The 24,893-nt window shown below is 39.6% G+C and overlaps 1 protein-coding gene across 7 annotated transcripts in view; it reads left to right on the top strand.

The window, feature by feature from the left end:
- LOC126162070 (uncharacterized) overlaps positions 1 to 10,790 on the top strand; it is a 51,588-nt gene extending 40,798 nt beyond the window's left edge. For 4 of the 7 annotated variants that reach the window (XM_049918335.1, XM_049918337.1, XM_049918336.1 and 1 more), the window contains exon 3: positions 9,588 to 10,788. In XM_049918335.1, the coding sequence (XP_049774292.1) occupies positions 9,588 to 9,896 (309 nt within the window). In that variant the 3' untranslated portion in view covers positions 9,897 to 10,788. Of the gene's footprint in view, positions 1 to 9,587 lie in introns of all 7 variants that reach the window. The other 3 variants (XR_007535016.1, XM_049918333.1, XM_049918332.1) reach the window with 3 other exon arrangements.
- Positions 10,791 to 24,893: the final 14,103 nt, after the last annotated feature.

Here is a 24,893-nt window from a genome sequence, read left to right as displayed (position 1 = left end):
TCAGAGTCTGATCCAGTCCCAGAAAGTATCCTGTCACAAGTGGGGCACTTTTGGGGTTCTTCTGTGGGAGGTTCTGGTTTTGAGGAGATGAGGAAGTGGCTCTGGTTATTTGCTTCTGTACCAGGTCGGGAGGGTAGTTGCAGGATGCAAAAGCTGTTTTCAGGTTGTTGGTGTAATGGTTCAGGGATTCTGGACTGGAACAGATTCGTTTGCCACGAAGACCTAGGCTGTAGGGAAGGGACCGTTTGATGTGGAATGGGTGGCAGCTGTCATAATGGAGGTACTGTTGCTTGTTGGTGGGTTTGATGTGGATGGACGTGTGAAGCTGGCCATTGGACAGGTGGAGGTCAACGTCAAGGAAAGTGGCATGAGATTTGGAGTAGGACCAGGTGAATCTGATGGAACCAAAGGAGTTGAGGTTGGAGAGGAAATTCTGGAGTTCTTCTTCACTGTGAGTCCAGATCATGAAAATGTCATCAATAAATCTGTACCAAACTGTGGGTTGGCAGGTCTGGGTAACCAAGAAGGCTTCCTCTAAGCGACCCATGAATAGGTTGGCGTACGAGTGGGCCATCCTGGTACCCATGGCTGTTCCCTTTAATTGTTGGTATGTCTGGCCTTCGAAAGTGAAGAAGTTGTGGGTCAGGATGAAGCTGGCTAAGGTAATGAGGAAAGAGGTTTTAGGTAGGGTGGCAGGTGATCGGTGTGAAAGGAAGTGCTCCATCGCAGCGAGGCCCTGGGCGTGTGGAATATTTGTGCATAAGGAAGTGGCATCAATGGTTACAAGGATGGTTTCCGGGGGTAACAGACTGGGTAAGGATTCCAGGCGTTCAAGAAAGTGGTTGGTGTCTTTGATGAAGGATGGGAGACTGCATGTAATGGGTTGAAGGTGTTGATCTACGTAGGCAGAGATATGTTCTGTGGGGGCTTGGTAACCAGCTACAATGGGACGGCCGGGATGATTGGGTTTGTGAATTTTAGGAAGAAGGTAGAAGGTAGGGGTGCGGGGTGTTGGTGGGGCCAGGAGGTTGATGGAGTCAGGTGAAAGGTTTTGTAGGGGCCTAAGGTTCTGAGGATACAGGCAGACAGTGTTTGTTGGTAATGAGGATCACCCTGTGGTTAAACATGCCTTGGTGCACGGCCAGCACATCTTGGCACAGTGTTACACCGTCCTGGTTATCTGGATGCTTCCCACTAACACCAACCTCTCAGAACTCCTGAGATGGGAACTTGCCCTTCAGTATATCCTCTATTCTCATTATCCGCCAGGCCTCAACCTCCGCTAATTTCAAGTTGCTGCCGCTCTTACCTCACCTGCCTTTCAACAACATCTTTGCCTCTGTACTTCCACCTCGACTGACATCTCTGCCGAAACTCATTGCCTTTACAAATGTCTGCTTGTGTCTGTGTATGTGCGGTTGGATATGGGTGTGTGTGCGAGTGTATACCTGCCCTTTTTTCCCCCTAAGGTAAGTCTTTCCGCTCCCGGGATTGGAATGACTCCTTACCCATTCCCTTAAAACCCACATCCTTTCATCTTTCCCTCTCCTTCCCTCTTTCCTGTTTTCAGGTTGTTGGTGTAATGATTCAGGGATTCCGGACTGGAGCAGATTCGTTTGCCACGAAGATATATATATTTTGTGTGTCTTTCCGCTCCCAGGATTGGAATGACTCCTTACCCTCTCCCTTAAAACCCACATCCTTTCGTCTTTCCCTCTCCTTCCCTCTTTCCTGATGAAGCAACCGTTTGTTTCGAAAGCTTGAATTTTGTGTATATGTTTGTGTTTGTTTGTGTGTCTATCGACCTGCCAGCGCTTTTGTTTGGTAAGTCTCATCATCTTTGTTTTTAGATATATTTTTCCCACGTGGAATGTTTCCCTCTATTCTAAAAAGAAAGATGATGAGACTTACCAAACAAAAGCGCTGGCAGGTCGATAGACACACAAACATACACACAAAATTCTAGCTTTCGCAACCAACGGTTGCCTCGTCAGGAAAGAGGGAAGGAGAGGGAAAGACAAAAGGATTTGGGTTTTAAGGGAGAGGGTAAGGAGTCATTCCAATCCCGGGAGCGGAAAGACTTACCTTAGGGGGGAAAAAAGTACAGGTATACACTCGCACACACACACATATCCATCCGCATATACACAGACACAAGCAGATATTTGTAAAGGCCTTTACCTCTCCCTTAAAACCCAAATCCTTTTGTCTTTCCCTCTCCTTCCCTCTTTCCTGACGAGGCAACCGTTGGTTGCGAAAGCTAGAATTTTGTGTGTTTGTTTGTGTGTCACACACACACACACACACACACACACTTGTGTCTGTATATGTGTGGATGGATATGTGTGTGTGTGTGCGAGTGTATACCCGTCCTTTTTTCCCCATAAGGTAAGTCTTCCCGCTCCCGGGACTGGAATGACTCCTTACCCTCTCCCTTAAAACCCACATCCTTTCGTCTTTCCCTCTCCTTCCCTCTTTCCTGATGAGGCAACAGTTTGTTGCGAAAGCTTGAATTTTGTGTGTATGTTTGTGTTCGTTTGTGTGTCTGTCGACCTGCCAGCACTTTCATTTGGTAAGTCACATCATCTTTGTTTTTAGGTATATTTTTCCTTCATGGAATGTTTCCTTCTATTATAACCACATCTTTGTTTTTAGATATATTTAGATATAGTTTCGGCAGAGATGTCAGTCGATTTGGTTCTTGTTGATCATTATCAAAGAAAACAACAGTGTAAGTAACAACAAATAGCAGTCTCTTGCAATTGTTTCGCTTATGAGACAATTCCTCTCTTTTTTTTAAGCGGCGGTAGCGTGCACAAAAGCAAACCATGCGGCGAGCGCCAACAGTCCATAAACACTCATTATAAGAATGCGACAAACAATGCATGACACAGTACAGTAATGCATTTTCAGCATAGAGTGACGTAAACACCTATAACAAAGAGAACGGCACTTATCGGATCAAAGAAAAATAATCAATCAATTCAAACCAGATGAAGCATGTGAAAAAGGAAGGGTACCCGAATAAATACGGACGGAGCGTTTGACGCACAGCAATGGCTACCTGGTAAAGCTTAACTGCTAAGCTTACAACTCGAACCAAACTACTGTAGCTGTATCGTCATTCATTTGACCTAAATTGTGCCATATTACAATGGACCAACTTTGTTTCGATTTGGAGGTGCGGCCAAAAACTTTTCTCTCCCCTTGAATTTCGAGTCTCAAATTTCAGGTGCGGCTTAGGTGAGGGAAATTTTCTTTTTCCTTGATTTCGAGTCTCATTTTTCAGGTGCGGCTTAGATTCGAGTAAATACGGTACTTTCATCTATGCTCAATAGATTGAAATAATTGAATTCAATATGTTGCTGCTATTGACTTTGTATCAATAAATGCTTAAAATGAGCAGGTATTTTCATTAAAACTGGAAATTTATGGAACCATTGACAGTAAACTTTTACATGCAAGTATTGTACAGAATCTTTTCTGGCCAACTGCCTCCTCTATACTTCCCTAATCCGATGGGACTGATGACCTCACTGATTGATCCCCTCCCCCAAATTAGCCAACCAACCTACAGTTTCATTAAGTGGTGTTGAATTATTCACAGATGGCATAGATTGTTTGTGTATGGTAGTGTCTATAAATGGGATCATTTTGGTTATAGTCATTTACACTTAGTACCCAGTCACTGTAATTGGGATATCAGCATCTTTCATCCTTGAAGAGCCAAGATCTGTTGCTGTCATCAGTAGCTCGCAAATGTTTAGGTCATGAAAAGTGCATTTTAGGTGCCTAAAATAAGTGTACCTCATTTAGGCTGCATAAAACCTAAAACAGGCCGTAAAAAGTATTACACAGAAAAACTAAATGTGATGTAAAATAAATAGTGTTGACATATCAGCATATTATTATTTATTAAAAACAAGGAAAATGAAATATACACCATTGCATTACACAGCAAACATTATACCACATTTATGTTCAAACTGATGCCAAGCCTTTTCCGTTTTCCAAGAAAAAAATGCAATGCAAAACACACACAATTATATATTGAAATATGTGTACTATGTAATTCAATATATACTGAATAAACCAGTGGTTCTTGACAGTATCTTTTCTGGGTTTACTAGACAAAAACTATGGCACTTGTCAGTCATTATTTATATGCCGAAAAAGAAGGTTATTCATCGACGAATGTGGCAGCGGCATACTTCATGTTCGGCTTATGGTGGACAGGAATGCTGCAATCAGGGCAGCTGGATTTGCCACTTTGTGTGTATGCTGCTGTGCACAAGTCCTTTAGGCTGGTGCTTTTTCTGCAAAACCTTTTGCTCTTTCCCCATACTTTTTCTCCGAATTCTGGTGCTTCATTAGTTTTCTTTCTAACTTCCTCCACTAAAGTAAGGTTCTCATAGATCAGTCTCTCTGAGCCTTCTAATTCGGAAATAATTCTAGCCGTAAATGTGTAGTCAGCTTCAATAAAAGTGAATTTCCATTGGATTGAAGACTCTTTGCAGTTATCTTCTAAAATGGTTCAAATGGCTCTGAGCACTGTGGGACTTAACAGCTGTGGTCAGCAGTCCCCTAGAACTTAGAACTACTTAAACCTAACTAACCTAAGGACATCACACACAGCCATGCCCGAGGCAGGATTCGAACCTGCGACCGTAGCAGTCGCGCGATTCCGGACTGCGCGCCTAGAACCGCGAGACCACCGCGGCCGGCGCAGTTATCTTCTGTTTTAATGGGAGATGCTTAATATAGCATTCTGTTGCGGCTAACCATGTGGCCCAGTGGGTAACAACAGGTTCAGGTGGCGAGGGGACATCATGAAGTTGTTCTTTGAAGGCCTATGTCCTTCACAGTGCCTTAACAAAAATTTCCTTTATCGTATAGGTTAATTTATTTACCTTAGGAAGTTGTAGCCTTACTTGCTCTGTGCTCTGTTATGTGGTTGATACCACATACTACACAAGCTACACACAGCATCAAAGGATAAAATACTTGAAGCAACTGGATGGCATATCTGGGTCCAACTTACCAACAACCAGTTGTTACATCAACAGAAATCATGTGCAGTACTCCCCAGTATCTTCTCGAATTCTATGCAGTGTGAAAGTTGAATCCACATATTTTTGTTCAATGTCGAGATACAGCAACAAACTGGTGGCAGTACTTATCAAGATATCCTTTGAAAACAGGATTTTGAAAATGGCTGTCTGCTGCCACATTAGCATGACACAAGTTACTGCAGAACTGGTACTTTTTGGTGGATTCATCAGATGTCTTTCTTAAAGGTGTTTGCCTCAATTTTCATCCATGTACTGAATTAGATTAGACTTTTATCACTCAAAACCCAATACAAGAAAGAAACAAGATTGTATATAGAAATGTGTATAAAAAGTATTTGGTATTGTTAAGGGACACCAGAACCTAATTTTAGAAAGATAATAGTAAAAATAACTTTGCTGTGACTGAATAGAGTTTTTTTTTACAGCTCAAAACTTTTAAAAAAATCAGAAGTTGGTGCTTCATTTTAAAAACATTTTAATTTTGTTCTATAATAGGATTTTTTCACATTGCTTACTTCTCCAGTACATCAAAATTGAACTCTGCAACTTAAATTATTATAAAAGTGAACAATTGAGTTCCATTGTCACTAATCTTTACACAATGATTACAAAATAATCTGCTTCACAAATGCTCTCCTGTTGAAAGATGCAGGAAGGAATTTGCAACTCCAAAATAGCAGAAAAACATAGAAGCATAAAAAATAAGAAGTAACCTCTTTGTTGCATACTTAGAAAAATATAATTTTTCCATCTGTCATTTAATGGGGAACTCTGGCTGCCACAGTCTTATATGACTGGATTTTGAACTAGGTGTTTTCAGCACTTTCTTCTATTGAACTGTTCAAGTACTAAAACTGGAATAGTTCTTGAATGATGAACATGTTACACTTTATACATCCATCAGTATGCTGTGTACTAGTTCAGTTTGCCTGGTGGATAACAAACAAGAGGGGTCAAGTTTTTTTCTACAATGGCTACACAGCTTTAACTCTTCCCTTGCGGGGATCCCCCCTCCCCCCATCCCTTTCCATCTGAGGTCAATTCAAGGCCTACAGATATCTTTCTTTATGGAAACAGTCAGTTGACCAGGTTCCCCATTCCCCTCCATAATTAAAGAAAAGAAAGTATTTTGCCTTCAGTCATCCCATCTTCAATTCTTGTAATTCTAGACTTTTAAAAAATACAAGAATTTTATATTACATTAAAGATAGAGGCACCCTTCAAAGTTTAAAAGCTAAAGTAAGGATTAATGTCAAAATATACTGTTTTAGTTGCTGTAAAATTAATGGTTTCGACTTTAATTAATGATGAAATGCATTATTTTCAACTAGAAACACAGGAATAGAATAGGTTTGAATCTTAACGGTCTGCAATCTAGTCATCAGTATCGCGGATCATTCTACCATTGTAATAATTTCACACATTACAACATTCTGTGTGTGTGTGCTGAACTAGTCAAATTTTGGTGCTAAGTTATAAAACAAATATAGAAGATAAATTACAAGTTTATTAATTGAGCTCTCAGGTTAAGCATGAATTCCAGTCATAGAATGATGATAAGACTTTGCAAATTGAGTTTGTGATATCCTGTATTTAGGCTTTGCTCAGGGTCACTGAGGGCCAGGACTGGGCCAAGGGCAGGATGTGTGATTAGGCCCCATGTGTTCAAAAATGCCAATTTATACTATGACACACGATATTGCTAGTGGTATTCAAGCGAACTAACAGTTGTTCATGGTGTGATATATTGTGTCAGAGTACACAGTCATATACATGTGTATATCGAGCCATTATTAACAGCGTTAAGTTCAGTTGCATGTTGCATACAGTGTTATCCTGTATTACACAGCCTATGAACAGTCGAGTAAATTATACAGACTATGAGATGTCATTGCATTGTGTTTAGAAAGCAGATTCCCCGAAGAAATCTGCAAATTGTTCAGGTGCACAGCAGAATGTTTATATACAGCTGTATCAGAATAATTAGGAACACTAAGTATCAGTAATACAGTGTGCAATTGCTTCTTTTTCTATACAGAGGCCAGCGTCCATTACTCAGATTTCAGATTCTTTGTTTGAGCTGCTGTTCTTACCATGGAAATAATGAACTACACAATTTAGTTCGTTGTTATAAGTCACACAATATCCTCTGTAAATTTATTTATTTAGTTTCTGGTATTAAAATACTTAACATATTCATCTACAAAAGTGGGGAAGACAGCCTTCCAAATTACAGAACTGACACTGAAAGTTAAATTTCATGCCTCTAATCCATAATTTTTTCAGAGCATGTTCTCTGCACTCACATTTCTGATTTCCACACACATTTTCAGTTACAATTAGAAAGACAGTAGTTACTACACAAGCAAATAACATTCACAAATATGTTTGCCATTTTGATTGTATTTAATTACAGTAATTTCATAAGAAAAAAACAGCTTGTAGCTCACTTGTGTTATGTGCCATTGCTAAGATCGTACTCTAAATTTCGCACTTGTTTTGCACTTGTTACAACATAGTTTCCTTCGTCCCAGTATAAGTTCAAAACGACATTGATTTATTAGGAAAGGTGTTTAACTTCATGCCTTCTGTTATTTCAGATAACTAGAAATAGTTATTATGGTATACCTTGGATAATGTTGTATTACAGGCAAAAGCATTTGATATGTAGTAAAATAAAAAAAAAAATAGCCATAAACTGTCTCGAATTTCCCGCTGCGGCTGTGAAAGTACCAACACACCAGTCGGATGAATCAGTACTGAGTGTGCAAAGATTAAATAATTGTAGGAAAATGCTCCTATCAAAGCACGAAAAGACAAATATGCCCCTGTTTAAAAGATTTTGACTGAAAAGTGGGGTACCAGCTGCTCCATTCTCTCTTGCTCAGCATCTTTAAATATTTTCCCAAAAATTTTGGCATGTGAACATGTTTGCACTCTTTGTAACATACAACACACTTCTCACTGCCCACTAGCTCCCCTAAATGTAACTTGCTCACACCCACTAGTCCATCCTATAGGTTTCTCATACCCATCCACTCACAATTGCCCATTCTTACTCACTCATTTAGACTAACTCATTGTCATTTTCTCTTTATGTCTCTCTAAGGGTCATTGTTTCCTGTCTCACAGTCACAGTTTTCTTCATTCTGTCCTACTACTAATGTCTCTTCATACTGTCACTGTCTCCATTTTCTTCGCTCTTACTACTACTGTATCATTCATTCCTTCCCACTGCTGCTGTCTCTTCTCACTGTCACTATCTCTCTGGCTCTCTCATTGTCATAGACTCTGTCTCTCATTATTACTGGCTCTCACCCAGTTCCACTTTGTGCTTCTCTTCATTCCTGCCCCAGTGCCGCTTCAGTACTACAACATGGGGTTCACAGGACCCTTCTGATGATAACCGACACACTTTAGAATATATCTCCATGCTGCATCACTTTATGAGCTAGGTTTTCTTCTCACAGCATATTTTGTGTGTGTGTGTGTGTGTGTGTGTGTGTGTGTGTGTGTGTGTGTGTGTGTGTGTGTGTTAACATGAAACTAATCATGTTTTGTATGTATTTCCCACCGAAAGTTTAATACCAATATTTCTGACATTTTCTTGTTTAAATTCTGTACCAGTTACTCAGAAAGTAAAAATAATCTGTTACTTAGTCATAACACTGTTGCAGGCAGTGACAAAGTATTCTGTACAAAACTATCATAATTTGTATCTTTATAGTCCCTTTATAAAGGAAGAGAGGAGAGAAGAATGTAAAGGGTTGCAAACTTGAAAATAAGCACAAGTACAATGACCTTAGAGCTGATAACTCTTAGTATAGTCCACTTCTTTAAGGGAAAAGGTTTCATCAATAATAGCTAGATGACACACTTATTTGTTGCAGTCCATAGTGTTGCTGTTCCTTGCAGTTGCATGAGGAAGTTATGATGACAGTTATCATTTTTTAATTTTAAGGCAATCTTTGGTTAGTTTAAATACTGAGGATTGGTGATAGCAATGGATATAGAAACAGTATTTTGTCAGTATTTTAAGTTGCATTCCACTGCACTGTTATAGTCACTCGGTTTGCAATGAATAAATGCAGCAAATCTACCTTGCAGTGATTATTTATTATAAGACACACTAGGTCATAGTAAAAAATTCCAAAAAAAGCATAGATTTTTGTTGCTATTGTTAGAAAGTAACAGGTGAGGATGTGATAAAGGCCACTGCAGGACTAGAACAGTATTTAAAGTGCTTGTATTGTTGAATTATGTAAATATTGTCATTTTCCCTTTGAGTATGTAGTATATTTCATCTCAGAACAATTATCAAATGGGAAGAGAGAAAATTTGTAACTGTATTTCCCAATGAAGTGTATACCATGTATAACATAAAACTAATCATGTTTTATATATATTTTCCAGTGAAAGTTGAATATCGTATTTCTGACATTTTCTAATTTAAATTCTGTATCAGTAACTCAAGGGTGTTGAAACAATCTCTTAGACATAACAACGCTGTTTCAGGTAGAGACAAAGTCTGATTTGTGTGACTCCCCTGTTTCAAAAGCAAGTAATCACCACATTCCAAAGAAGAAATCAGGTGTCAGCTGTTCCAGCAAAGGAATTAGTAAAAAATCTCACTGTAAGCCTTCGACTTCTTCAGCAGCTACAAAAGTGCTTCTGGCTGAAGAACTAACAGAAGAACAAGTGAAGGACAAAAAACTTTTAAAAGAAAAGTATAAAAATTCTAAATTCCAAGAGAAACTTCTACTAATGGAATTAAAAAATATGGAAAGAAAGATCGAAATGTTCAAAAAGTCTCAAAAACTTTGATTCAGGTGTTTCTGGAAGTGTATTTCTGATTTTCTAAGTTATTGCTTTAGTTTCATAAAACAAGAAAACCATTTTTTATTTCTCATTAATCTAATACCATTACTTGTAAATAAAAGCATATTGTTTAAAACATCATTTGAAGTGTATTGAGTTTTTACAAATTCACACTGACAATACTGGCCTTATTTGTGAACTTCAGTTTTTCTTTTTAATCAATGATTACACTCAAAGTGCTTTTATTATTGAATGTTGGAAATATTGTAATTTTTCCCTTTGAGTTTGTATTACATTTCATATTAGAATAATTATCGAATGGGGTGAGATAAAATTTGTATCTGAATTTTATTTTATTAGTCCGTCCAAAGACCCTAAAATGTTTTGTATAAGAAATTGAAGTTCTCTATATTTTTAAGGGCAACATGACATGTATTTTGCATAAGATACTGTCAAAGTGGGCAAGTTCATTGTATTTTATACATCAGAGTAAAGTTTTTTATGGCAAAAATGGGGGTATCATATTTCTGACAGTTCTTTTTTCTTTCTTTTTTTACATATGAGTTGTGTTAGTCAGCACATAATTTTCAACTAGCACACAGCTTTAGTTAGTTTTGATAGAATTGTACACAGAAGTGGAAAAAGTTATATTTTTTGATAAAACAGAAACATCTTAAAAGTTTGAAATGTGACCATTAAAAAAATATTAATGAAATTTTGACTGGATGGTTTAATATTTTCAGTCAGTTGTCTTTTAAGTATAACATTCTTGTAACTTCTTCTTAGCCTCACAATTGTTGAAAAAGTTGTTTTGTGAAATAGTTGCACATAAATGTCTAGACTAGTTCTGTTTGCAGTAAAACTACATTTTCTCAAACATTTAAATTTGCAGTAACAATTTTTAACAGCCATATCAGATTATTAATACAATACTTTTTATGGCCAATTAAAAAAAAAGACTTAAAGAAATGGAAGTAAAGTGATATTTATCTCCTAAACATTGATATCCATCATTAGTCTTTAATGCCCAATATAGCTGCTGGATATTTCAAATTTATGAAAGAAAGATCGCCACTTATTCACCAACATGTTTTAACCAACTAATTGCAAGGGAATTTATCAAATAGTGATGAATATGTAAAATAAAAGCTTTCAGTGTTTTTTACACACACACACACACACACACACACACACACACACACAGTTGGCAGCATGCTTCATAGGTCTGGCGCTTTTACATCAAATTTTTTCTTATAAATATTTGCAGACTAAACTAAGAATAAAATATAAAAATGAAAAACTCTACTCTTTGAAAATGTCTTCAGAAAGAGAAGTGGACAAGGAAGGAGGATTCTGTTGGGTTTTTCAGTTTCAGTTATACCTTTCTGCTTCCTTCCTTTATATCATACAGTGAAGTAAAATTTTGTAGGTTTCATACTCCTCACTTATCCTGATATTGCTGTCTACTATACTGCCATTGTTCTGTGATAGGTTCAGTTCTTTATCTGTTTACACAGTTCTTTTTTTTTCACTAAATTTTCCAGTTATTATTGTAGTACTGGAGAGTCCTGAGTGGATTACAAATAAGGGAATAAAGATAACCTCTCACTTTATAGTTGAGTGGTTGACAGATTACATAAATTGCAATCATTGCCAATCTTTAGAACAAAATCCTTTTCATAACTAACTAATAAAACCACACACATACACTTGCATAGCTGCATTGTCCCATCACTACAGCCTAAGTGGGGTGAGGGTTGTGTCAATTGGAGTGCATCAATTAGAGTGCTTGAAAGGAACAAGGAAGGGAAGGGAGGCTGACAGCTGAGGAGGAGAGGTGGCAAGGGAATGGGACACTATAAATTCAACTTGGTGAAGGGAGGAAGAACTGTGTGGCACGCCTGATGAAAGGGTGCGGAGGAGGAAGAAGATCACAGAGACAGAAAAGTGTGAGTGCTAGATTCATTGAGTGAAGTGCCAGGCATGAAGAAAGAGGCAGAGATTGATATGGGTCAGGAGCTATTGGAGATTGAGGATAGCAGTATCAAAGGGTATAAAGATTTGTTGTAAGAACAGTTTCCATCTACATAATTCAGAGAAGCTGCTGTTTGGGGTGGGGAGGTGACGATCCAACAACACAGATTGTGTAGCAGCAACTTAAGTCTAGCACTTTGGCCACTGGATGGTCAATTTTGTTCAGGAGCACAGTTTGGCACTGGCCATTCATATAGATGGACAGCTGGTTGGTGGTCATGGCCACATAAAAGGTATGCAGAAGTTGAGTGTGGCATGATGCTTTCATAGATGGCCCAGCCCATGATAAGAGTAGATTATGCCTGTGACAGAACGAACAGAATGTGCTGGGTGGGTGCATAGGACAGCTCTTGCACTGGATATTCCCAGGGATGCAAGACATGTAAGGAGTTGTTAGTGAAATGTTGTAAGTAAGGATAGTATTTGAAATGTTAGGGGAAGATGTGGTTAAGTTGTTCTAGGTTTATGATGGGGTGCTTCTTTGCAGCTGCTTAGTAAGTTGGATGGAAAATTAAGGGTCTGGTTTTAGACTAAGTTCAGAGGGTACCATCTGTCCTTGGAGGCATTTTTCGACATAACCGATGAAATGGTTGCCCATCACTGCAGCTGTGCTCCAAGGGTGGTTGGATTCTATGGGAAAGGTTTTTTAGTGTGGAAGGTATATTGGCTATCAGAGTGGAGGTATAGGCTGCTGTTAATGGTTTTATGTGGACTGTGGTTTTTATGGAGCCATCAGAGAGAGAGAGGTAGCACAGCAGGACCAGCTGAAGTGTGTAACTTCAATGGTGTTGAGATTGTGAAGGAATGGGGAGAGAGTGTCTTGGCCATGGGCATCATCAATGAACCTCATGAACATTAGGTTTTTGACCATGAGAGAGTAGGAAAGTTTCCTCTAAATGGTAAACAAACAGATTGGCATAAGAGGACAATGTACAGGCATCCATGGCTGTGGTGGAAATTTGTTTTATCATCTCCCTTTGCACTAGAAGTACTTGTGGGTAAGAATGTAGTTGATAGTGTGCATAGGCAGTGAGGTGGTGAGCTTGAAGTTGGCAGAACAGTGTGAGAGATAGTGTTAAACATTGGCCGGGTCGTGGACATGGGGGATGTAGGCATATAGTGTTGGCATTTTCAACAGTGACTAACCTGTCCTTGCTAGCTTTGAAATTATGTGCTTGATATTTTTTTGAAAGTCTGATAGTATGTCTCCAGTCTTATGGATTCCATACACCAACTTGAGTAATTGTTTGTTTGCCATTTTCCCCAATGATTTTAGAAGTTTCGAAGGAATGTTATCTATGCCCTCTGCTTTATTTGACCACAAGTCTTTCAAAGCTCTGTTAAAGTCATAAGAAGGTTCTTCCCCCTCGTAAAGGCCTTCACGGTACTGTTTCCACCTATTTGCGCTCTCTCTCTCTCTCTCTCTCTCTCTCTCTCTCTCTCTCTCTCTCTCTTTCTCCCTCCCTCCCACCCTCCCTCCGTCCCTCCCTCCTGCATTCTTAATACTGTCACCTTCACTTTTGATTTCACGGAAGGATGTTTCGCTTTTTATGTCTGCCAAATATTGCCCAACTTTTCCTCAGCATTTTTGTACTTCTTTATTTTGTTAATAAGTTCAAGTATTTCCTCTGTAACCCAAAGTTTCTTCACAGTTACCTTCCTTGTATCTAAATTCACCTGTCCAACTTCTGTGATTGCCCATTTTAGAGGTGTGCTCTCCTCTTCAACTGAACTGCTTACTGTGGTATTCGTTATCATAGTATCTATAGCTTCAGAGAAATCCAAATACATGCAATCATTCATAAATACTTCAGTATCCTACATCTTTCCACATTGATTCTACCTGAAGATTCTCTTAAAATTCAATCTACTCTTCATCATCACTATATTGTAATCCAATTTGTTATTGTTCCTGGCTATGCCTTTTGATCCAGTATTTGATTTCAGAATTTCTGTCTGATCATGATATACTTCAGTTGGAATAGTCTTTCTGCTCTCTCATTCCTATTACTGAGTCACTATTCTACCATAGCTCTGTCAGCTATTCCTTCCACTGTCACAGCATTCCAGCCCCTCAAGATGATCATAATATCATCCTTTACATACCAGTGCTACTATATTATAATTTGAAGATAAATTAACATTTCATTGACATTTTGGATGCAAAGAACACCTTATAGGGTGAAATCAGCAAAGCACGCTTTAAAAAAATGTAGTTTGGACAATGGTCTTTATAGAATGACCAAACCATTAATAGTTCTGACCTATAAACATCTATATTTCAGTAATACTGAATCTGCCTTTACATTACCTGAAAGAAATATAGCTTTTCATCAACATAGCCCTTGTATCTCATCCATCAATTAATTTCCCAATACCACTCTCAAGGCAGCTGCACCGTGCCATAACACACAACAGATACTCCCTTCTCTCCACTGCAGATCATACAAAGGGTAATAAAAGAGAGAGAGAGAGAGAGGCTGTTGATCAGGAAAACTAGGAGGCCACTGCCATTCTCTCTAAGTAACCAGCACAAAATTTTTGACGATCTGTATTGTATGTGAAAGATTAGATTTTCCTGTTTAGCTATGCTGTATTTCTATTAATTTAAACCATTAATTTTTCCTGTTTGTGTGTTGGTGCTGCTTAACAATGATGTCATTATTGGCTGACTACATAACGTGTCCTACACTCTGAATATCTGCTGTCATTGGCTGGCGAGATCACGTGACATGAGCTATGATTGGCTGACAAAAGCACATCGCAATCTGGATTTCATTCCTTCGGCAGCTACTGTGCTGTATTTGGTGGAATTCCTGTTGCTGTATTTGGTGGAATTCCTGTTTATACTTTTGTAGTGTGAAAAATTCAGTGTAAATGCTGCTGCACATCAAAGACCTTTCCAAAACATATTGGTTTTTTTCTGGATTTCATCTCCTAAAGTGCCAGGAACTGCTATGTTTCTATATAAAACATTAGCCATTCAAAGGATTATTGAGATTTACAACTCAGAGGGAAAGTATATTGTCACTTAACACTGAAAAATGTACTTTACCAGTGGTATAGTGTATTTTCACATGGGAAAAAGTGTATTTTTAATCAGGAAATCTAGGAATTGTTCTTGTCCTCATATACAGCCTGGATCGGCAGTACTTCTTGCATTTAACCATAGGCATTCCCGTAGCAGTATGTGATCCAGACTCTGGTACTTTGCTCTATATTCCTTTTAACTTCCTGCACCCGACTAAATGGTTTTTCTACAAAGGATTTTATTTCTGCCCACTGTTCCTTTATCCTGAGCCTCCAAGTGTAAAAGTCGCCTATCTTTCTCATCTGGTCATCACACTAAGTCTCCGTTGCTTGTATTCAGTCAAAATATACAGAATGAGATGGCACATAGGTTAGCAAATTGTGTTTGTGGCACATAGGTTAGCAAATTGTGTTTGGGAGGATGACGATTCAAATCCCCATCCGGTTTTAGGTTTTCTGTGGTTTCCCTAAATTACTCCAGGCAAATTTCGGGATGGTGCCTTTCCAAGGACAGAGCCGATTTCCTTCCCCATCTCATAATCCGAGCTCGTGTTCTGTCTCTAATGACCACACTGTCAGCAGGACATTAAACTCCAGTCTTCCTCAATTCCTTCAATCAACAGTCCTTTTACTGGTTCTCTTGTTTTTCACTGTAGCCTACCACCCCAGGGATGAATGCATTTATTCAATAAATTCATGGGTGACAATAGTCTCTGGTCAAGGTCCCTTATAAGACATCAAAACTTTTGCTCCATAGCACTTGAGTCTTACTTAATGATAGGAGATATTTGGTTCGTAGTTTGTAAGACTGATTGCAGTTTATGTCATTGTCGAATATAAGTACATAGACCTGTTTATTTCTACAGTGGTTTGCATCAGTTTACAGCTTGAACATTTAGCTATTTTTTTGACATAATCCCTATTTCTGTCAATGTATTTTTGTAGACACTGTAGCAGTTTTTGTATGCCCATGTCATACCAGCTCACCGCCATGCTGTTTACAAAGTTATGAACCTCTTCTTTTACCTCGTCGTCGGAGCTGAATCACTTGGACCACAATTAACGCTGACCGGTACTGTGAGACTCTGAAAAAACTCAAACAGGCAATTCAGATCCGGAGAAGAGGAATGTTGAGCAAGAGCGTACACATTCTTCATGACAACGCTCGTCCACACATCACTCGACCAACCGTTGGTCTCCTGCAACACCCACCCACCCTATAGTCCTGACATGGTGCCCAGTGACTATCACCTGTTCCCTAGGTTAAAAGAACATTTGGCCAGAAAGCGATTCAGCTCCGATGACAAGGTGAAAGAAGAGGTTCATAACTTTCTGAACAGCATGGCGGCGAGCTGGGCATACAAAACCTGCCACAGCATATACAAAAATGCATTGACAGAAATGGTGATTATGTCGAAAAATAGCTAAATGTTCAAGCTGTAAACTATTGTAGAAATAAACAGGTCTATGTACATATAAATAGAATTGGAGACCTTACTTTTGGGATTACCCTCGTACTCATGTTGCATATGTCTGACACACCTGCAGTCCAGTGCATCACTGTTTCAGTTCCAGTTGATTGTTACTCCCTAATATTGAGCCCAGCTCCCCAACAAAATCTCTGACTTACAGACTGTGAATCTTCCACAAAGTCCAGCAGCAATGTGGCTTCGAAAACATTTGCTACTACACAACTCGGAGTGTGTCAACTAAAACAATACAAATAGATTCACAGTTACATAAAATATTTTTGCTTTTCATCTTTTTCTGTGACCTACTGCTAATTTCTCCTTTCCAGGTACAGGTTGCACATATTGATGCAGAGGTTGGGAGGTTGAGGTGGGACAGGATAGAAGGAGACACCGAGAAAATGTGGGTGAAGTACATTACATGTAAACTCAGATAAAGTGTGGGACAGAGAAATATGTGGCAAGTAATAAGAGTGGAAACAGGGATTGAGTTAGATGTATGATTAGTGATTGTTGGAGGTCAGGAGTATGACAGGACACAATTATTTCTTGGAGAGACAGTTCCACCAACCCTCACAGTTCAGAAAAGCTGGTATTTTTGGGGAGGATCAAGATGACATGGGCGATCATTGAAGCCAGCCATGTTGTGTTAAGCAGCATTCCTTGCTCCTTTGCTTTTATAGTTGCCATTGGTAACTGTGACACTGGCCAATCAGATGGATTGACAACTGGTTGGTGCCCACATAAAAAGCTGCATATTTGCTGTGGGAAAATTGATATATGACATGGTAGACAGTACAGATTGTGCTACACCTGATTGGATAGGTTAGATTGTTAGGGTCAGCACTGGTGTAAGATGTGCTGGTTGCATGCATTTAACAAATATTGCATCTGGGCTTTCACTTTCTCATTCATTACTTATCTGAGGTAACTTGTGGCCTTATTGGCAGGATGTGAAAATGTGACTGACTCATCATTTATATTGCAGAAGCAAATAGCATTTATCTGAAACATGTGGATAAGAAGATAGTATGGTGAAAGAGGTCTCATTACAATGCTTACAAAAAATGGGAAAGCCTAAAGCAAATACTAGAGACCAATATCAAGTCTGTTGTGATAATGCCTTTGAGAATCCATTCACGTTAACAAGAGAAGCCGTTACAAACCTCAATCTGCCAGCAAGTGTGACTACTGCATATCAGTGCTTTCATACTGCTGGTGTCCAACCTGACCTGTTATCTAGGATGCCAAGTTCTTTTTTCACAAGCTGTGATTAAGAGAGGGTGACAAAAGAACATCATCTTGAGGGACCTTGATCCAACCAGCAGTTCCTCAAATGATCTCTCACCTGAGTTATGGAAAGATTTGTAAACTTCAGTGGTTTGTGATACATGGATCCAGGCAATTACCAATACAAGTTCATAGAATGGAAGCAACAACTATCTGTTGGGGTTAGTACCCAGAGAAACTTAATCTTGGAGGGAGCCAGCAGTGCCTCCAGTAGTAATAGTTTGGGGACACTCTGGAAAAGACCCCTTCCTACCGAAGGTGTTCGTTAATCCACAGTACTTGCCTAAACGACAGGAAAGTGATTAAGCAGAATGCTTTGCATGTGTATGGGAAACCAGTTTTAAAATCTTTTAGGCTTTGTGTAATTCGTTGATTGCAAAGGATAACTAACTTCAGACTTGAAAAATGTTAAATATCACCAAGAATTGCCAGCCAACTTCTCGATATTGTGAGCTCAAAGTAGCTCCTTGAAATTGTTCTAACATTAAGCAAAATGCTGGCATTTTCATTCATTGTTTCCTGCTCCACTTATAACACTAATCTAGAAAGTGCCACTGCTTCTGAAGACTTGTCATGTGGGCTGCAAAACACCTGCCTTTATGGGAAAGTCACTAGCCCTGTAGCCATCATAGTAGACTCTGACCAGAAATTGCCTAGGTAGATTACAGAAAGATTGATCCGTCTTCTCTAACTTACGTACATCATGTATTTAAACTCCATAGCCCCATGAACAACCAATAAAAATCTGATGACACTTGAAGAAAAAAATTTAAAGTGAGTATACTAAACAACAGAAAATGGTTGGCAAATCGATGCAGTGTAGGTGATCTCTAGTATACTATTGCTTTGACTGTTAAAATATTGCTAATGATATAATGAAAATGAGCAAATTCTCAAAAATTCTATCTATCTAAGGTGGAAAAGACAGCAAAAGATGGCACTCTAAAAGGGTCCAAAAGCTCAATAAGAAACCAAACAAATCTGTTCTGCATCTTTAAATTTTAAAATAATAATGATTCTAAATACAAGGAGATGGATAAAGGAAATGTGTAATCTTTGTGGAAGCAAGCAACCAAAGCAAAAAGGATTTGAAATTGCAGTAAACCAAAATAAATTACCATTTCCCAAGCAGTTAAAAACAATAAGTATAGCATAAAATACTGAGATTTTCCTGTGTACCACATTATTACAAAAAAAGTTTATAAAAACCCAAATTGATATACGGTATGTAATTTAAACACAATTAAAACCAACTTAATATATTCTTTCAAAAGTGAATGCTAACACTGAAAACAGATGCAGTAAGAAACAAGTGTACCAGCAGGACGTAAGAAAATAAATTTACACTAATTTATAAACATGAATCACTAATGGTCTCCTCAGAATGGAGAAATAGCCATCAGTAAGCCATCAAAATTACGCTCACAGTATTGGTGATTCACATGCACTTTCACTTCAAACAAACATTTCACATTCCCATATGTGGAGTGTGTGGTTTGACACACTTATCAGTGACATAACCATTGCTGTCTTCAGCTGGGGCCCCCCCACAGCAGAGCCCTACGTCCAGCACCATGTGCCCCTGGAGGCCACAGCAGAGCCTTATGCCCTGGCCTGCCAGTGAAACAGCCATCACTATGTATGCAGCAGACTGAGCTAATTCCTGCTTTCATATCACCACTGTGTATTTGTGGACTTTGTTTTTAAAAGTCCAGACCTTTCCCCACTTTCCTGTTCCATTCACAAATGGTGCGTGAGCAAAATGTTTGTCAGTAAAGCTCCATGTGAGATCTCATTTTCTAATTGTGATCATTTCAGAGATGTGTGTAGGAGAAAGTAACGTATTGCCTGATTTCTCAGAAAGTAAGCTCTCCAAATGTCTACAGTAAATCTCTGTGATGCACGGCACCTGTCTTGCGGCGTCTGCTACTGAAGTTTGTTGAGCTTTTCCATAACGCTCTCTAGTCAAGTGAACAATCCCATGACGAAATGTGATCCTTCTCATTTGATCTTCTATGAATCCTACTTGTTAAGGACCCTAGACTGATGAACAATGCATAATAATTGGTCGATGAGTGTTTTGTAAGCAACTTCTTTTGTGGGTAAATGACATTTTCTTGAGATTCTCCAAATGAATCTCAATCTGGCATGTGCTTTTCCTACTGTTTGTTTATGTGCTCATTCCATTTTAGGTTGCTCTGGATGGCTACTCATAGTTATTTTACTGTAGGTGTTTTTTTCCAGTGATTTGTCGCTGATAGTGTACTCGAATAACTGTGGGTCTCTTCGCCTATTTAAGCACAGTACATTACATTTATTTACTTTCAGGGTCAACTGCCAGTGCCTGCACCAATCAAACTTCTGCAGGTCTTCCTGCATTTCACTACCGTTTTCTGGCTTTGCAAGCTTCCTACAGGCTGCAATAGCCTTATGATACGTCCTACCACTGAGCATAATTCATGTGTACAGTATAATGATAATTCTACTGTGTCCAACAAGAGGTACTGAAATTCTCTCTCCTAACACCACAAGGGATTATTTTCTCTGACAACAAATATTAGAATTGATTATGCATTGTACTAATTTATAAATTGATGCATTGCTAATATCAAGAAGGAAAATTGGCACTATGTTACTTCTGAGGAAATGAACTCGTTTTTTGGTTTGGTGTTGGTAGAAACTGGAATACACTCAGCAGATAGCTAATCCACAATATATGAATGCTTCCAAAAGAACAGACACCATACATTCATATAATTGACCCACCTTGATGGGCAAAGAATCCACCACATGCAGTGCAGATGCACAATTACGTCTGTCCTCCTGTGGGAATCTCCAAGTAGCAAGGATGGAGGAGATGAGCAGGGACTGCGGATAGGTGGCACTAGACATAAATGTGAGTTGACCAAGAGGCTTCCAAGATAGTCTGCGCAGCTGAGATGAACACTGTGTCCGGGTGGTGCAATGGTTAATGCAACTGCCTAGTAAGCAGGAGATCCTGGGTTCAAATCCCAGTCCAGCACACATTTGCGTTCATCGCCACTGATGCTGCACAAAGTCGTGATGCAGCTGATATCAGTAGTCCCCTCCCTACCCCCCCCCCCCCCCTCCTCCAATTTATATAATTCACAATAGCTTCACCAATCATACTTACTTGGCCATACCGTCGGTTAACAGATTTAAGATACAGGAGGAACCATTAGGATAAATGCCAAACAGACCATAGACAATGACAACATGAAACTGTTTCATAACATTTGGGAATTTTTCATGGAAAACTGCCAATGAAGGATGGTAAAACTATAGAATAACAACATGTCCCATTCAGGTGCCATTGCAAGTTTATTCAGAATATTACTAGCAAATGAGGTAAATGTGGAATTAAAATATTGTCATGCCATAAGCACAAACTAGTCCAAATCTGGAAGTAGGGTTGTCAATGAAATACTAACTCTAGCACTGAAAGCTTTTTTGTTACTGACATCACTGTATAGACAGAACAGAACTGAACTTTTGGATGTAGTGAGCTGCTATTTATGCAAACATCAAATATTCCAGAATACACTAACATAAAAAAATGTTCAGAAACTTTCAGAAATGATAGATACTAAATAAAAAATAACTGCAGATGGATGGGTTTGAACTGGTGGCCCATAACCTGCCAGCCAGGAATGCTGTCCACTACACCATGCAGCACAACTCACAGTCTTGTTCCCTCTCCTATGCCCTGTTACGTGAGTTCTCATTGGAGCTGATTACAGCACCCTGGATCTAAATCATTCTGTGGGGTCATTTGTCTGTGGGTGATAGGCTGTTATCGTCCTGTGTGTGACTTTCAAATGTGAAATTATCTCTGACACTAGTATTAACTGGAAAACTTTTCCACAATCAGAGATAATCAATTGGGATGCTTCATGCTTCAAAGTGGTGTGTTCTATAAGGAAATCTGCAACTTCTGAGGCTTCAGCAATCGACACAGCTTCAGTGATAGCTTAGCAGGTGAGGTAGTCAGTGCAGACTATTATCCATCAATTCGTTTTTGTCAACTTCAGGAACTTACCTAAAAGTTCAATTCTAATTCAGTGGAATGGTGTTGCTGCAGGCAGAATTTGCACCAGACATCCTGAGGTAATTGCAGTATGTGCTTCTGTCATTGGCATTCTTTATTGTGGCTCACATAGTGTTTAACAAATAGGTAGAGACCTGGCCAGCGATACCTGCTTCTGTTTCTCTCTAAAGTCTTCATGAATCCTGGGTGACCAGATGTTGGAGTGTCACAGAAAAACTTCAGCATAGCTGCTCATAGATGATCGAAGTTGTTGAGCAACCATTTCTGCCCCATCAGAACATAGTTCTTCTTATAATCTGCTCTGTTTATAAATAGGAATAAGAGGTTGTCCACTTTCAGGGCTTCAGCAATCCTGGATTTTCTCTCTGGTCAGCAGGAACATCATTTAATGCAGTGATGTCAGAGATTTTTGTCTGTGCTTCTGTGTTCTGCCAAAGGATTTCTTGTAAGACATTCAGTATCCTTGAGTTTTAACCATTTTTGTGTACCACTGTTGTCATGTCCTGAGAGGGAGTACTAAGGGCATGTTTTAAGTGACAAGGGCTTGCCTCAATTGATACAATTGAAGAGCAGCATTCGCGTGGGCAGATTGCAGGACTCACCTTGTAAAGAAACTATAATCTGTGGGGTTTCAGGGACACAGAACTCAGCATAACTCTCGAGGAAATTCAGGACTAACAAAAGTGAAACTCTGAATAACCAAAATTCAATGAAAGTCTGCTCCTGGCACTACTGAATAGAGTTGCTCTAACTCACAACCTATTATTACTGTATGCAGCTTAAGAAGCTATACTAATCAGCTGCCTGCAATCCTGAGTCTATCTTCTCAATACCGCTATTCTTCAGCCAGTGCCTCAAATATTCTAAGTCTGCAACCTGGTGATGACCTATAGTGGTGTAGTGCCACTGATGATTACCAGACTCTGTGTGTCCCACTTTAGGATGAGCATTTCTTAGGGTTCTGGAAGATTCTCTCTGATGTACATTGGAGCCTGTAGCCTGTATGTGAACACTGCCCTATTAGGTAAAATCACAAATTGCTTATACTGTGGTCACACACTTTGTACAGGTCCTGAGTCATGATGCCACTGCCCTTCTCTTGGTACATTGCCTGTGTGCTGTATGACACCAGACTGATGCTGTGTTAGCAGATGATTGCACCTACACTTCCTCTGCTTTCCCAAGACAGAACTTACCACAACATTAATTTAATGCATTTTTCCATCTCTAAAATCAGATTACACAACGCCTCCCATCCCCCAGGAAAACTTTTATAGACTTTGTCCTCAGAGACTATAACTTTTTTGTTTCCTTAGGAGTGCCATTGGATCAGTATTCCCATTTATGTCATTCAGTTACATGGTTACTTTTAACCACAACTCTCAGTTCCACAATTGGCATTTTTCTTTATTGTAGAATTATACAATATTAGACTCCTTTTTACAGTTTTATGTACAACTCACAACCTTATGACTGGTATCCTTCATCATGTTCAATAGATTTATACACCATTACATTCATGTTTAAATTTTTACATCTGAACACAACACATGGCTTTATGACTGGTATCCTCCTTCATTTTCAACAATTTTATACAACGTTGTCTTCATTTTGAACAGGTATTTACGACATTGCCTACATTCTCCAGCCCTTGCTGGGAATTTATCATTTATCAGAACATATTTGTGGGGAATCTGGTATTGGGTAGAAGGATTGAGTTCCCTAGTTCTCCTTTACAGAGGACTGGTAGCCCTCCAAAGTCTTTGATCCACTAAAGGGAAATACTTCATTGACTTTAATTCATAAGAGTTAAGCTGTCTTTCATCTTCATTCACATTATGTCTCCATGTTCGTTGTCAAATGTTATGTCTAGCCATGTCATCAAATATGGGGTGCCTAGGAATCTATCCTACTTGATTCGCTAGACAATCAAATCAAACAAGTCATATTAATGAGTTTTATTACAAAAATTAAATGACCATACTTAACTTTGTAATTACACAGATGTGTTGCAACTCCTGGAGAGGAGTCAGTCAGTGTGCGATTGGCTGATGTCTTCTTGCAGCCATTTCTTCTCTATCATTCCCAACTGGTGTGCCAACACTTGACTTTACGTCATAACGTTCCTCACCCCAAAAGCGATGGATCGTCGTCATACAAGAGCTTGACAATAGAAGGGGAGGCAGGAGCATGGACACTGCGATGGACAGGAAGCTATGGCTGCAGGGGACGTCAGACTTCTGGTCATACCCCACCATCTGGCCCATTCTCTGGTGGAAATGCACCTCCAGAAACACTCAGAAGAGTATGTGTCCACCTCCTGAGGCCCATAGTAAGATGTTGACTGCTGCGGCATGGGCAGGTCCACCTCCATCGGTAAGACAAGGGGAGGAAGAGGCAGCAAAGGTTCTGTCTCCATGGGATCGTCCTGCGGTGTCGTGATGAAACCCTCTGGCGGCTGCTGTGGCCATGCTGTCCTCGAAATCTGTGAATCTGGGGGAAGAGATACAGAAGGATTACTGTGCACATGACAGTGGCGAATTTGATTGTGATGTTGGCGCTGCAATCCGTCTGGGCCTGAAATGAGATACGTGCATGCGCCAAGTTGACGGATGATCTCACCTCTTGCCCACCGATTGCTGCTACTGAAAACCTGAGAAACATGGCCTTGAGGCGGGAGTTCTGACACTGGTTCACACTCTACATGGATCACAAGCCCGTTGGTCTCTGTGTTCCGCACCTCATCTGCTATCCTGGCCAGGACTGCTTGCTGCCTGCAGCACTGGGCGTTGTTCCTTGCAGGGTACACCTATGACATCCTTAACTGGGCCACGGCCCTCCAGGTCAACGCCAATTTTCTTTCTTGACATCCTATGGGGGTGGATTCTGACTTTGATGCTGGTCCGGTTTGCTTGTTTTCATTTGGATGACATGGCCTTCTCCGCCGTCACTACATTGCCATTGAATGTCCAGCTCGTCGCACAGCACACGGCCTGTTACCCAGTTACCCAGATGATTCTGCACCACGTTCAGTTCGGGTGGCCCTCCAACCATTGTCAGGTAACACACCTGGAGGATCAGACTTACTGGCCTCGGCACAACGACTTTTCC

This window comes from Schistocerca cancellata, chromosome 2, assembly GCF_023864275.1.
Source record: "Schistocerca cancellata isolate TAMUIC-IGC-003103 chromosome 2, iqSchCanc2.1, whole genome shotgun sequence".
Taxonomy (NCBI): Eukaryota; Metazoa; Arthropoda; class Insecta; order Orthoptera; family Acrididae; genus Schistocerca; species Schistocerca cancellata.
This window is presented reverse-complemented; position numbering and strand designations above follow the sequence as displayed.